Source organism: Pelmatolapia mariae, linkage group LG4 (genome assembly GCF_036321145.2).
Source record: "Pelmatolapia mariae isolate MD_Pm_ZW linkage group LG4, Pm_UMD_F_2, whole genome shotgun sequence".
Lineage (NCBI taxonomy): Eukaryota > Metazoa > Chordata > Actinopteri > Cichliformes > Cichlidae > Pelmatolapia > Pelmatolapia mariae.
The window spans coordinates 16297733-16313597 of record NC_086230.1 but is presented as its reverse complement, the minus strand read 5'-3'; the positions used below and the strand labels follow the sequence as shown (position 1 = coordinate 16313597).

General features: G+C 40.1%; 1 gene segment (V, D, J or C); it reads right to left on the bottom strand.

Moving 5' to 3' along the window:
* Positions 1 to 4783: 4783 nt before the first annotated feature.
* Positions 4784 to 5264, bottom strand: LOC134626708 (immunoglobulin heavy variable 3-33-like). The segment is given in 2 exon segments: positions 4784 to 5103; positions 5219 to 5264. Coding segments are annotated over 2 exon segments (366 nt in total).
* Between the last annotated feature and the right edge of the window lie 10601 nt (positions 5265 to 15865).

Sequence of the window (15865 nt, the reverse complement as noted above, 5' to 3'; positions counted from 1 at the left end):
GCCTGTCCATGCCTGATGGTAAATATGAAGAAAGGTTTGATGCTAATTTGAATATTTTTGCATCTATTTTTTTTTTTCAATTTAAATTATGATTGAGTAGACTGTTCATTTTCTCTTGCATAGTTGCTTTTGGACATAATCAGTGGAATAAAATGTTTTTAGCAAAACAAAGAAAACTGAACATATTATGTCACTTAAAGACTGCATTTATTGCTTTTAAGCTATTTAAACAGCTGGGATGCCTGGTGACGCTTTAAATGACCCCCTGATATAAGAACAGCTGCCTGTGACCATTTCAACTTATCATTTCAACTTTGGTTGATAGTGAGATCACATTCATGACGGCACCACAGGAGACACCAGTGGAGAGCTTAATTGTATGAAAAGTAATGAACTTCTCAAACTACTGCAATGAAGACATTATTACAGCCACTATTATTGTAATAGTCTTAATAGATTAAGTATTAGTAATATTGTCATAATACCACAGTTATGATGCCAGATAAATATAACATAAAGGACAGTAGGATTTTGTACAGCTGTTTAAAAAATTTCAATCACTGTGCTTCTCGATCACAATAATAAACAGCAGAATCTTCAGTCTTCAGACTGTTCATCTGCAGATACAGCTGCTGTCTGTTGTTGTCTCTGGAGATGATAAAATGGCCTTGGACTGACTGAGAGTAGAATGCTCTGTTACCGCCCTCCCAGATTTGAGCAATCCACTCCAGCCCTTTTCCTGGGACCTGTCTGATGCAGCTCATTTCATAGCTGCTGAATGTGAATCCAGAGGCTGTACAGGTCAATCTATGAGATTCTCATGGCCTTTTAACCACTGGTCCAGATTCTGTCAGAGTCTGACCATCAAGACCTATCAATAGAAATAAACAGGCAGTTAAGAAAATAAATAATTTTTCAACATAAACAAACATAAGTACATGAAAAGAGTTTTTGTAAAGAGTTTTACCTGGACAGCAGACAGTCAGAATTAGTAGCACTGTGCTACAGACCATCTTGTTTAACTTAGTCAGTCCACTATTCTCTCCAGACTCGAAGCAGCCAGATAAGTAGGTGGAAGGCATGTAAATATTTGCATATGTTGGGGACCTCAAACACAGGAGTACTCAAATACTTTACATTTCAAATTAATCTGAAATTATCCAATGTAACATTTTCATCTATTTCTCATCAAGAAAAACATTTACAAAATTTACAGAAAATTTAGTATTACATTATGCCTTAACATCTGAAAAACCGTTAACAGTTCTGATAATATGACGTGCAAAACTATTTTTTAGACATGCTTAGTGTTTTTCATAAAAACCCAAACTGTACTGTGTTTTTGTGTGTACACGTTTAAATTAACACACATGGGCTGAAACAAGCCATACTAAGTGAAGATTTTGAGACTTATTGCAAGTAATTTTGACAAAATAGATTTCACTGTTGAAATTGTATCTTCATTAAGTGTAGGATGAACACCTTTTGTCACGGTTCTGGGTCCGTTGGACCCAGTATTTTGAGTTTAGTATGTTTGGGTTTATATTTGAATGATGGATTGTTTTCTTGTTCTCTTGTTGTGCTGGTGTTGATGATTATGATGATGTCTAGTATTAGAGTTTCATGTTTCTGTTTATCATTGTTTTTAGGAATTGTGGTCTCACTTATTGTTTGAGGTTCATGTATTACTTTCTGTCCGCCTCTCTGTGTTGAGTCCGTGTCTTTGAGTTGTGTTTCTTGTTTCCTGTTTTATTGTGAAAGTCTTTGTCTTATGTTAGTGTGTCTAGCTTCGCTCCCCCGTCCTCGTTAGCCCTGATCTCTCCCAGCTGTGTCTCCCTTCTGTTGCCCATTCCCTCATTACTGCCCTGTGTATTTAAGCCCTGTGTTTTCCTCCCCCGGTGTCGCGTCGTACCATCAGATCATGCCTGTGTGTTCCCGGTTCTCAGTGTTTGTGTCTTGTTCATGTTTTGTCCATTGCCAGCAATAAAGCTGTGGTTTTCTGTTGAAATCTGGTCTTACGAGTCCTGCGTTTGGATCCTCACCTCTGCCTGCCGCACACAGAGCCCTGACACCTTTTAAGCTTTACATTACATTCCTGTTTGTAATGGACTGAAACCTGCTTTCAGAGTTTTAAAGTGGTTATTTTATATTGATTTGGGTATTACCTGGCAACACATATATAAATATAAATGTACTTAGTGATAAATATAAAAATATGATAAGACCTCTTAATTAAACCAGATATAACCAGATGTAATACATACAAAGTCAGATATGCTATCTAGTTGTAATAAAAAGAGGAAGTATTTTTTGTGTGACTGCTCTGTTACTGTCTCTCACTGTGTCTCTCTTGGCACAGTAATAAACTGCTGTGTCCTCAGTCTTCAAATTGTTCATCTGTAGATAGACTTTACTGCTGGAGTCATCTCTGGAGATGGTGAATCTACCATGGACAGATTGGGAATAATAGATAGGAGAACTAGCTGTGTGTACCAAAGCAATCCACTCCAGCCCTTTTCCAGGAGCCTGTCTGATCCAGTTCCACACTTCGCCACTAAAGCTAAATCCAGATGTTGTACACGTGAGTCTGTGTGACTCTCCAGGTCTTTTGACAGCTGGTTCAGACTCTGTTATGGTCCAACCTTTAACACAACTTGAAACAAAGAGAGCAACCCACAGGAGTGTTAGCTTTCTGTAAGCCATGTTGACAGTGACTCAGGTATTTTTTTACGCCTTTAAATATGATCATGTAAAAGATCATTGATAATTTGTTTACATCAAGCTCCTCCTGTTACATTCAAATTCTGTGTTTAAATTCAAATCTCACGGTTTTAAAAGGTGTCAAAAGGCCCTCATTATAAATTATTTGATTTTTTTTCTTTCAACTTTTGATTACAGCTAGTTTTTGTCTTGCAATGCTGTGTATTGTTACCGAATTGTTACCTAAAGGCAGTAAGTTTTATCACAGCACTGAAATATATTTGTTCTCAGTAGAGGGAGAACTGATGAATATTTCTTTTCTTTCATTGATTCCACTGCTGTTTTGTCTAACTTTAACTTTATGTTAGATGTTTTTTTTGTTTTTTTTTTAATGTTGACTTCAAGCTCTACAGCAGTATCTGTGGAGAGTCACCAAGGTAATTAACAAAATGTCGCTCTCTTTCTGTGCCTCAATATCCTGCTGATGAGATTCATAAAAAGGTGTTTTTGGGTTTGTCAACACACACAGTCTGTAATTAAAACATCACTGACTACTGACTTCAAGGCTTGCTGTGTAGCAGGCAGGAGTCAGGCCCACATGCAAAACTCAGACTCAGGAAACAAGGACTAGAAGCAAAGAAAACAAATTTAGTATCATTGAGCAACAAAAGCATAATCAGAGGACTAAATATAAGGCTTGGACATAAAGCACATCCAAAAGAATACATCAAAAACCTGAAAAATTCCAAACCCTGGAGCCATTTTTAGTAACTTTTATTTGCAGTTTTTTTTTTTTAATTCTTAAACATACCACACAGCAATGTTCTTATTTTTCTTCTGATATGTCCATATATTAAATGTACTTTAGAAATGTTTCTTAAATCATATGTAGTTAGTATATTTTTGGGTAAACAAAATGTTTTATGATAAATAGTGTTTTGAGGATGTTTTTACTGCAATCCACTACAATTGGAAACTTCATTTTCTTGGCCCTGTTGAAGTTAGTTTCTGATCAGTTTGGTCCAGTTTGATTGGAGCTAGTCTTTGTACTTCAGATGCTTCAGGCTCTTAAATATTCAACCTCATGACTGTTTCTCCTGCTGTAGTGACCACTAGCTATAACAGACAGAGTTTAAGCTGAGAGTGAAAAAAGAGACAACAAAGATCTGTTTTTCTTAATCTGCTGAAATCCAAACTAACTTGTTCGAAAGGACAGGCTACAGGAAGACATGTTGCACATTTGACCCCGTGATCAAGTTTACAGGTGGGTGCACTAGCTGGTAGAATGGATGCATTAGTATAAAGTTGCATTCTGTGTTTCAACTGTTGCAACAGTAACATCTGTTAATATGAGTATCCTGAAAATACATTTTATTTTGACTGATAAACAATCCAATTCCTTCAGAGTTTTGAGTTGGAAAAAGATCAGCTTATTCAGTCTATTTAAAAAAAAAAAAAGAAAGCACCCTGTGACAAAAGCACAGTCACGTATGATGGTGGAGTGATTGCTGGTCTAGCTGTTTCCTAAAGACAGAGACTTAACACTGACTGCCCTCTAGTGTCCTGATAAGATCTGCCACAAGAGTTTTGAGTTTTGAGAATTTTAAAACATGGTTATTTCTATTTTATCTAGATAGTGATTTTAACAATCACATTATAAAGGCTGTGTGAAACTGCTTTTCATTTGTGTGTTTATTTTTTTTATGTATTTAGTCATTCATTTATTTAGTTAGTTTTTATTTTTCTATGTGTGTTAGGGTAAGTGAAAAGAATTTCCTAGTCCATTGATTTTCCCATCTGAGCCGACCTGTTGCAAAGCTGCTCTCAATTAAAGAATAACAAGAGACCTGAAAGGTGATGGTCAAAGACTGTCCAGGCTGCACAACCCTTGAGTTAAATATTGATACATTGGTTGGCATCAATTTTCTCTTTCATCATGTTCTCTTTGCGTGTTCAGGCTTCCTTCCACAATCCAAAGACATGTAGTTAGTGGAGTTTCTATTGGTATTTTCCTCTAAAACTTGTTCATTCTTATTTCTCCTGAATCATGTAGGATTTTGTACAACTGCAAAACCAGCTTCAGTCACTGTGAGTCTCGATCACAATAATAAACGGCAGAATCTTCAGTCTGTATCTGCAGACTGTTCATCTGCAGATACAGCTGCTGTTTGCTGTTGTCTCTGGCGATGGTAAACCGGCCTCTGACTGAATCAGAGTAGAACATGCCACTACTATCAGTATAAATGAAAGCAATCCACTCCAGCCCTTTTCCAGGAGCCTGTCTGATCCAGTGCATCCAGTAGCTGCTGAATGTGAATCCAGAGCCTGTACAGGTCAGTCTGTGGGATTCTCCGGGCCTTTTAACCACAGGTTCAGACTGAGTCAGAGTCTGACCATCAACACCTGTCAAGAAACAAACAGGCACATAATAATAATAAAAAATATCTTAATCATAAATTAAAAGAACATTAAAAATATTTTTCTTTTTTGTATTTATTTGTTTACTAAAGCGTTTTACCTGCATAGCAGACAGTCAAAATCAGCAGCACTGTCCTGCAGTCCATCTTGGTTAACTCTATTGTTGGTCCACTTTCTCTGCATGGTCATAAGTAGAGGTGGAAGAAAGAATATTTGCATTTGCACCTCCTCAAACCCATGACAGAAAAGTTGAATGATTAAAAAGTTTTTACTCAGAATAACCCCGCCCCACAAAAAAGAGAAAAAAAACTGTGTTGAAAACGGTGAACTGTTAATTTGTGCACATTCTTCTCTGTTGTCACAAAATTACAACTAGAATGGAATTAGCAGTCATCTCTATTGTGTTGAACCTGGACAATTAAGCTGCATTTTAATGTTGGATTACAGCTATGAATTATTGTGAATGCTTGAATAACTATTACCTTTTCTGAAGCTGTGTTTTGTCTTTGAGGCAACAGTGTACAGGAAATTGCCTTTAAATGTAACAAAGAAAAATCTAAAGTAAACACAGACATTGTGCTTAATAACTTGGCCATTACACGTAAAAAAGCAAGCCAAGAAAGATGTATCACCAAATCAACTCTGACTAAATGAAGCTGACGGTTAAAAGAGTTTTCACTTGTGTCAGCACCTAATATAATATATTAAATATTACATTCTTGTAGTTAATTTTGCTTACTTTCAAATTTGCAAAGTGATTTTATTTTACTTATCTGAGTTTCGCAAATAATGAAATAACTCTAAAGATAAAAAAAATCAAAATATTATAAGATCTATAAATTACAAGCACTCTACCAGATACAGTGCACATAAAGTCAAGTGTTATTTGTCATTGTGATAAGTAAACAAATCTTTGTGTGAGTCAACAAAAGATAACAACAAAAGATGTAGAAAAAAAATTATTGTCCAAAATGATGTTTTTGAAAGATTTTGTTAAAATTGGAATAAAATTTAAAAAGTTTCTTCTTTTAACTTTTTGATACATTCTGCTTTGTGATGCTGTACACTGATGTCCAGGATATAAAGACAGTGAGTTTGGTCAAACATTGAAATATGTTTGTTTTCAGTGGTGGAGACACTGATTAATATTTTGCTTTGTTTTCCACTTCTATTTTGATTTAGTTTAATTTTGTTTGGCCTTCTTTGTTGCTCTCTTCTTTATTAAGCTTTTTTTTTTTAACAAAAGCACACACTTGTCTCCTAAAACTATACGTTTGAAATGGACTCCATCCTCAATCACACACAAAGGTCGAGTCATCGTTGATCGGCCTGTTTTCTAGACTGCAGCAACTGCCCTCTAATGTTCTGATAATATAAACGACAAAACTGGTTCTCGTAAAATCATTGTGTCAACTTGTTTTTAAATTTCTGTTTATTGTCCTTAGTTAGTGGTTTTCATCACAACCAATAAAAATAAATATTGTCTGAGGTAATTACAGCTGCCAAGCTGTGGGTGTCGAGATCAAAAACAATCTGCAGAATCTTTGTCTGCTGATACTGCTGCTTTCTGTTGTTGTCTCTGGATACGGCTGCAAAAGAAGAAAAATAAACACAAACACTGTTACATCTGATGCTTGCAACTAGAGTTCTTATAGGTTTGCATTTTCTAATTAGTTTTTTAATTTTATTTCATTTTGACTTTCTATGTTTAATTCAGTTTTGTTTCAATCAGTAACATCTCACAACCTGCTTCTGTCCTTTTGATAAGCTGTTAGTTTTTCTTACACAAAATAAAAGTGAAAATCTTCCCGTTCCAATTAGAGATTTCAAAGCACTATCTTGTAGTTGGTACTAAAACTACGAATGAGTTGTAGAGAAATGTATTCTTCTCTGCTTTCCATTATGCTGTCATTTAAATTGGGATGTCATCTTTATTGTCTTGAACCTGGTCAAATCATTCTGTTGCTCCATGTTAATGTTGGATTGCAGCGATAGAATAATTTCACTCAATAAAAATGTGTACAATTTTTAAATTTTAATATGTATATATATATATATATATAATTAATTTACATATAAATGTTATTTCACACGAATAAATACATAAATAATTGTGGAGAAAATGACTTTTGGATTAAACATCAAAATATGATATGGCATATTCATTGAAATGAGCATTACAGACAAAGTCAAATGTTCTGTGTTATTGTGATACATTGAGGCAGTATTTATTGTATGACTCCTCTATATACTTAACTCACCGTGTACTATCTGGCAGAGTAATACACTGCTGTGTCCTTGGTCTTCAGTTTGTTCATCTGTAGGTAGCCTTTAATGCTGAAGTCATCTCTGGAGATGGTGAATCTACCATGGACTGACTGGGAATAAAAGATAGGAGTACTAGGTATATCTATACAATCAATCCACTCCAGCCCTTTTCCTGGAGCCTGTCTGATCCAGCTCCACTCTGAGATTCCAAAGTTAAATCCAGATGTTGCACATGTGAGTCTGTGCGACTCTCCATGTCTTTTGACAGCTGGTTCAGACTCTGTTATGGTCTGACCTTTAACACAACGTGAAACAAAGACAGCAAGAAACAGGAGTGCTAGCCTTCTGTAAGCCAAATTGAAAGTGTGTCGAGTTTGTTTACAGCTCTGCAGAACTCCTTTAACCTCCTAAGACCCGAACTGCTTCGTGGCATGCATTTTTAATTTCTCTTTGCTATTTCAGCTGATTGGGACCTGATGAATGTAAAAACAAAGAATTACGTGATATTTATTTATTTATTTATTTTTTGTCTGTCCCATTTGGTTCTTTAGCCGTCAGAATTGTTGTCTGAAGACCAACAAGGATACCAAATGGATTTATTTTGCCAAATGGATCATCATGGCATTGCCGTATTGGTCCATTTGATCAACTTTTGTTGTTATTATTTATTTTATTTTCAGTAGTTACAGATGAGACAGACATGATTGGGGGATAGGAAAGGGAGAAAGAAAGAGAGGAAGGAAAAGAAAAACAGAAGGGAAGAGGGACAGTGAGAAAGGGCACTTACAAAGACAAAGAGAAAAAAAAATCTCCTGGATCACCTGTTGAGAGAAAAAGAATAGAAAACAAGCAAAAAAAAAAAACAAAGCAACATACTAAACACAACACCATCATCTTAATCTAGCTAAGTGTAAACAGCAATAAATACTAAATATTGAATGTTGTTGTGCAGCACAGACAGCGCACAATGTGCTTTGAAGTAGCAGCTAAGAAAGGTGTAGTTTATGTCTACGAACAGTGAACACCCATGTGCACACCCGTGTGGATCAGCGCGCTTGTATACAGAAGGTTTCCCCATGTAACGGTCTGCTAGAGGGTGTGGAGGGCCATAGCCCCATCCCCTAGGGCATGAAGCAGGCATGGAGGAGATCCAGGCTCCAGACATCCAGGGACCCCAGAGTGCGAGAGCCCAAGGAGTACCACCGGAGGGGCATCCGTGCCACCCTCCTGGGAAGGGCTGAGGAGATCCCCAGACGAGGGGTCACCCAGTAGCCACGGAGCAGAAGCCAGAGGGGGCTGCACTGGCGCGCCCGCCGGCTCTGCCGGCAGCCAGCTGTGCCAGAGTGAACTGAGCTGCAGGCCCCGAGGCCGGAGGTTCGAGGGCCCCCTTTGCCCCGGAAGAGGCCTGACCGAGCGACAGGCACCAGGCCCCGCCAAGTAGCCACCGGGAGTAAGCTGGTGTATACCTGAGCGCCCAGCCCCGGACACCAAGAACCACCAATGCACCGACCCCTGAGTGCATCAGTTACCGGCAGGGAGTGTGGTGAGGGGAGACAGGCCTCCACACTTTGGAGGGCCTGGGTGTTCCCAGGGAGGTGGAGTCTAAGACCTGACCTGACATATAAACACAGACAAACAGGCACACACAGACACAAACATGCATTCCCACCCTCATGCACACATATACAAACACTCAGCACTCATCCAACGTAGGAATAGACATATATGCACATGTACACACAATCGCACTCCCCAAACATACTCTATACCCCGGGTCCAGGTACCCTCGCCCCCAGAGGGGGAAACGGCACCCAGACGCAAGAGATGTGACCCTTTCCCCCCGGGGTGGAGGCAAGCAGACCGCCCCAGGCCTCGCAGAAGCAGGGAGGCCAATCTGTCAGCCAACACCTCCTCCCAGCCCCCCGCCCCGATGGCTGGCAGAGAACGGGGGTGTGTGAAGACCCCATACCTCCCTCCTCCCGCTCATGTGTAGTGTTGCTGCGTGTTGTTCTAAAGTGCATTTAAAACAGGGGAGGGCATGGTGCTGCTGCCGGAGAGCAGCAGGTGTTAGCACGGCCCCTCCCGAGAACCCTCAATGTCTACATGGATTTAAAATTGAGAGGTGGGCACCGGCGCCAGAGGTAGGGTTGAATACTCAGACCATTCACTGGACGCCGTTGGCGTGGTCACCCTCAAGGCCCTATATATATGTGTGTGTTATGACAGTGTGAATAATGTGGATGGAATAAAATTGAGGCACAGGTGGCCAGAAGGGGACAGAGGGGGGGGATGTCTCCCCTGCACCCTGGTGACACACCCACACCCCAAGGCCCTACCTGTGTGGGTGGGTGTGGTGGAGCGGGAAGAGGGAGGCAGCCGGGGATGGGGAGGAAAAGAAAGGAGGGGCAAGATGCTCCTCCCTAGGGCCAGCTCCCCCGCTGACCCCAGTAGGCACCCCCGTCCTCTGGCACCCACCAAGGCAAGGGAGTCCAGGCCCATCCAGACCGGGGCCTACGGCAGCAGCACCGCCAAGCCCCACAGGACCCAGGGAAGCCCACCCTACCCCACCGCAGAGGAAACCGTACCCACCCTAACATTCAATCATCTCCCAGACTACACAAGACAACAGACACCCAGGTTAGGTTTGTTCTCCACCTCTCCTATGTCTCTCCCCCACCTGCAGAGTGGACTTCTGCAAGGATGGAACAACCTCCCCGCCAGTTAAAGAGCCCCCCATTTAGGCCGATGCACCAGAGGCCCCCTGCGCCAGGGCTGAGCCCCCGTGCACCCACCCGCCCACAACCTCGGCGACACACCGACTAGGACCGAAGCCCCCAAGGCCCAGCCAGAGCCCCATCACGGAGACGAAGCACCCCCGAACCCCAAGCCCCCCCGCCTGCCCCAGATCCACTCAGGGGCAGCCAGGCCACCAGGCCAGTAACCTACGTCCGCCAGCACAGACCATCCCCCAACCCCCGCTGCACGCAGCCACGAGGAGAACACCCTCTAAGAGCGACCAGAGCCACTGACCAGGTTATGACCACAGCCCCCCGGGTTGAGCCCTCCCGGGATAACGTCTCTAGGGGTCCTCCAGGCGCCCTAAGCCCGTCCCAACCTCCACATCAACCACAATAGCTAAGACGGGACCAAACCACGACCCCCCACCCCCTCTAGGTGACGGAGCCGATCAAAGGAGCCCAGAGGGATTGATCTAATGTGGTGGCAGAGGCTGTATCAAGACTAATGTGATCTATTAGATGGTTTCTATATTGGCTAGAATTAAGATTATTTTTATTTTTCCAGTTCATGAGGATCGTTTTCTTGGCGATGCATAGGGCAGTAAAAACCATGTGGACTGTATTAGTTTCTGTAGTGACATCATCCAATTTTCCCAACAAGCACACTAAAGGGGAGGCTGGAATTTTACATTTCAGACACTTTGATAAGTCTTCACATATCTCACGCCAAAACTTCCGAACTGGTGAACAGAACCAAAGAGCGTGGATGTAATTGTCTGGTGTATTGCCTTGACAGTGTGAGCAGTTGTTGGAAGATGTAAAGCCCATCTTGAACATCCGATGACCAGTATAGTGCACTCTATGTAGTATTTTGTATTGTATTAATTGCAGACTGGGATTTTTAATCAATTTAAAGGTTTTTAAGCATACCTGAGACCAGAAGTTTTGGTCTAAGCTTACTGATAAATCTGCTTCCCACTTTGCAATAGGAAGGGATACTGATTCATCTATTTTAGAAAGTGTTCTGTATATTTTAGATAATAATTTGGGGGATTTAAGAGTAAAAAAAATGTACCACACTTGGTGGTGTTGGTAATTCAGCTTGACTGGGGTAAAATTTCTTTTTTACTATGGATTTAATTTGTTGATATTCTAAAAACCTTTTCTTGTTGATCCCATATTGTGCAACTAGTCTGTCAAATGAAATAAATTCTGTTCCCTCTAATATATGTTCTAAGTATTTAATTCCTTTACAACTCCATTCTGGAAAATTAATCATATTATTGTTTTGTAATATGTCAGGGTTATTCCAGATAGGTGTACGTTTGCATGGGATTAATGAAGACTCCGTTATTTTTAGAAACTCCCACCATGCTGTCAGAGAAGAGCTGATGTTAACACTTTTGAAGCATTCATATCTTTTGATGTTTGAGCTGATAAATGGTAGGTCTGAAATCTCTAGATCATTGCATAGTGCCTGTTCAACATCTAGCCAGGGCTCATCTAAGAGGGTATGTTTTAACCATTCTGAAATGAACTGAAGCCTGTTGGCTAAAAAGTATTGTTGAAAATTAGGCAGATCTAATCCTCCTTTATCCTTAGTTCTTTGTAGCGTTTTTAAGCTGATACGCGGGGGTTTATCTTTCCAAAGGAATTTAGAAATATATGAATCCAGAGATCTGAACCAATCTTGTGATGGTTTGTTAGGGATCATTAAAAATAAGTAATTTATTTTTGGCAAGATCATCATTTTTATAGTGGCGACCCTTCCCATGAGTGATATGGGTAAAGATTTCCATCTAGTCAGATCACCTTCTACTTTCTTAAGAAGTGGGATGTGGTTTAATTTAGTTAAGTCTGAAAGCTTAGGAGAAACATTAATACCCAAATATTTAATGTTTCCAGATTGTAGTGGGGCAGAAGAAGAGTTATGGAAGGAGCAGTTAATGGGAAGAACTGTAGATTTTGACCAGTTAATTGAATAATCTGAAACTCTTGAAAACCAGTTTATTAGAGTAATTACCTCAGAAAGGTTGGTTTGTGAGTTTTGCAGAAAAAGCAACACATCATCTGCATAGAGACTGATTTTATGTTCTACGTTCTTACATTTTATGCCCTTAATTGTTGTGGCCTGTCTAAATGCTGCCGCTAGTGGTTCGATAAAAATTGCAAAAAGTGAAGGGGAGAGTGGGCATCCCTGCCTGGTGCCCCTCAGGAGACAGAAGCTGGAGGATGTCTGGTCATTTGTCCTGATACAAGCTGTTGGAGAATTGTATAATATTCTTATCCAGTTTATGAAAGAGGTTCCAAAACCAAATTTGTGTAAAGTTGCAAATAGAAATTTCCAGTTTACTCTGTCAAATGCTTTTTCTGCATCTAGAGATAATATTATGGTTTCAATGTTTTTACTGCATGAGTAGTCTATTAAATTAAGTAATCTACGAGTGTTTGTTGATGAGTGTCTACCTTTTATGAAACCAGTTTGGTCAGGATGAATTAAAAGGGGGGTTATTTTCTCTAGTCTCTTTGAGAGAGCTTTGCAGATTATTTTGAGGTCTACATTTATAAGAGATATTGGACGATAGCTTGAGGGAAATAAAGGGTCCTTGCCTGGTTTTAGTAGGAGACTAATGTTGGCAGAATTCATATTTGATGGAAGTCTGCCATTTTCCTTGATTTCCTGCAACATTCCACGGAATACTGGTGCCAAAATTGTCCAGAATTCTTTGTAGAATTCTGCAGGAAAGCCGTCGGGACCTGGAGCCTTATTATTGGGCACACTTATCAGGGCTTCATGGAGTTCACCTGGCGTCAGTGGCGAATCCAGTGCCATTGCTTGACTGTCTAGTAATTTCGGAAGATTTACGTTGTCAAGAAACTGATCAATTTCATTATTAGATGGGTTTATTTGTGGTGAATATAAAGTTTCATAGCAATCCCTAAAAATGTTGTTTATTCTTCCAGGGTCATATATTGTGTTCCCTGATAGATCTTTAACAGCACATATAGTTGTTTTTTCTTTATTTATTTTTAACTGGTTAGCTAGAAATCGACCGGATTTGTTACTGTGTTCAAAATTCTGCAAGCGAAGTCTTTGTACTAGGAATTCTGTTTTTTTATTAATAATTTCATTTAATTCTAGTTTTGTTTTGCATATTTTGTTCATTATTTCTTGATCTTGGTGGGACGCGTAGGCTTCTTCTAAGGATTTGATGTTTTTTTCTAATTCCTGAATATTTTTGTTTTCTTCTTTCTTTTTATGTGATGAGAAAGAAATTATTTTACCTCTCATCACAGCTTTCCCTGCTTCCCATAGAACAGAAGCAGATGTTCCGGGAGTGTCGTTAAAGTCTAAATATGAAGTCCATTCTTTTTTAAAATATTTAATAAAGTCTTCATCTTTGAGCAGTGATGTGTTAAATCTCCAGTTTTTACTTGGTGTAGTATTATTCTTGTGCATCAATGTTAAAGATACAGGAGCATGATCGCTGACAGCTATAGGGTGAATCTCAGTGTCTGAAATGTCACTCAGCAGTGAGCTGCTGACCAAAAAATAATCCAGACGAGAATAGGAGTGATGAACATGTGAGAAGAAAGAATATTCCTTACTGTTGGGGTGGAGGGAGCGCCATGCATCGCAAAGACCAAAGTCGCTCATATACTGTTTGATTATATTTGTGGACTGCCAATTACGCTGAGTTCCTGTTGTGTTGAGTCTATCCATTTCTTCATTTAGTCCCAGGTTGAGGTCTCCCCCAAGAATGAGTGTGCAATCAAGGTGTTCAGAGAGTGCACTAAAAAAACCGTGGAAGAATGAGGGATCATCAACATTTGGACCGTATATACTTACAATGCATAGCTTTTTGTTCAATATTGATAGTTTAATAATTAGAAATCTACCCTCTGGATCTATAACTGTATCGAGTACTGTAAAATTAACATTTTTATGTATTAAAATTGCTACTCCCCTTTGTCTAGAGTTATAACAGGCTGCTAACACAGTAGGAAACTCAGGTGTTTTAAGTTCATTTAAACCTGTGACAGGTCTGTGAGTTTCTTGTAATAAAACAACATCTGCCTGTAGTTTTTTAAGCTGGTTAAATATCTTTAACCTCTTTCCTCTGGTGCCGGCTCCATTTATATTCCATGTGACAAACCTCAGTGTGCCCATAATTGTGTGTGTATGTCTAACGATATATGCTGGGTGTTTCCTTTAGACAGGTGAAGAGAATGTGGAAACATCACTTATTTGTGAATAGAAAGAGAGGAAAAAATTGTGGTGAGAGAATCCATAAGTCTGACTATGTGTGTGAATATTCACTAATATGAAGACCCGTGGCTTGCTTATGTGTCCTGTAAGTCTGTGCGCTGTGTGAGGTTGTTGTAGATGTGCTGCCGTTGAGCGCATGTGTTTGCGTGATCGTGGTGTGTGAATATGCAGAAATAGAGGGTGTTGTTTGTAGGTGAGTGGGGAGGTAGGTGATCACAGCAGTGGAAGAAAAGAGAAAGAAAGAAACCACATTAACTGTGAGTGACAACAAAAAAAAGAAAAGAAACGGAAACATTCTAATTAACACAATAACGGAGGGTGACGGTGTTATATGACATCATATTGATATTACTAGGTGAAACACATGTCAAAGGAGAGCGTGTGAGTGAATAAGAAAAGAGTGTAGCGGGTTCTTATCTGGAGTGCAGTCAATATAACCACGGAGTGGTGCCGGGGTCGCGGTAGAGCTGTCCGTCCACGTAGAGCCGGTCCACGGCGATGACAGCCCGGGAGCCTTTCTGAATAAAACTACGTCGGACTGGGAACAGGACCCTGCGTCGTTCCAGGATCTCTTTGGGGAACTGGTTGTTCACGCTGAAGTCCGTTCCTTTCAGCTCCCTGCCGCGACTCTTCACCTGCTCCTTCTGTTTGAATTGGCCGAATTTGGCCACAATGGGACGTGGTCTCCCGGTCCGCGACCTCACGCCCCCCAAGCGATGCACTCTATCGAAGTCGATGTTTTTTACGGTGTCCTCCGGCAGCTTCAGGTGGATTTTAATGAAGCTTTTCACCGTTGCCTCCGCGTCCTCTCCGGGAGATTCTGGAATACCAGAAAACACAAGATTATCTCTCATGCTACGGGCTTGTAGATCGATAACGGATTCTTTTATTTTTTTGTTTTCTATGTTTAGCTGGTGTCGTGTTTTTAATAAAACATCTGTAGTAGTGAGCAAGCTTCTTTATTTTAACGTGGCTCACATCCATGCATGTAAACATAACCTGCCGCTGCTTCTACGACACAGTATATATATCACAATTTGGCTTAGACAGCCCCCTAGTGGTGAAGCTGAACTAACCCACATAACTCCTATCAACACATCCCCTTTTCTTTAGATGTTAACTGCTGAACAACACTGTGGAAACATACCTAACATTGCATAGCTTGAATTACATCACAAACATTTGTGACAGTGTAAACTACTGAACACACAATAATGCAGAAAGTTCCTTTATATATATATATATATATATATATATATATGCTTAAAGGTTCAGTCTATCAGGTGGCTTGATAGAGCGTGCTGATCTTCTGACAATGGGTGACTGATCACTTTGCTCCACACTGTCCTTCACAGGTGTTGTTGGTTCAGGTGGTATGTTGTTGTCATCACACTGTCCTTCTGATGGTCCCATTGTCTTTTGAGTGTACAGTAAACTCCTCCGATTTCTCCTTAATATCAGTCCATCTTCA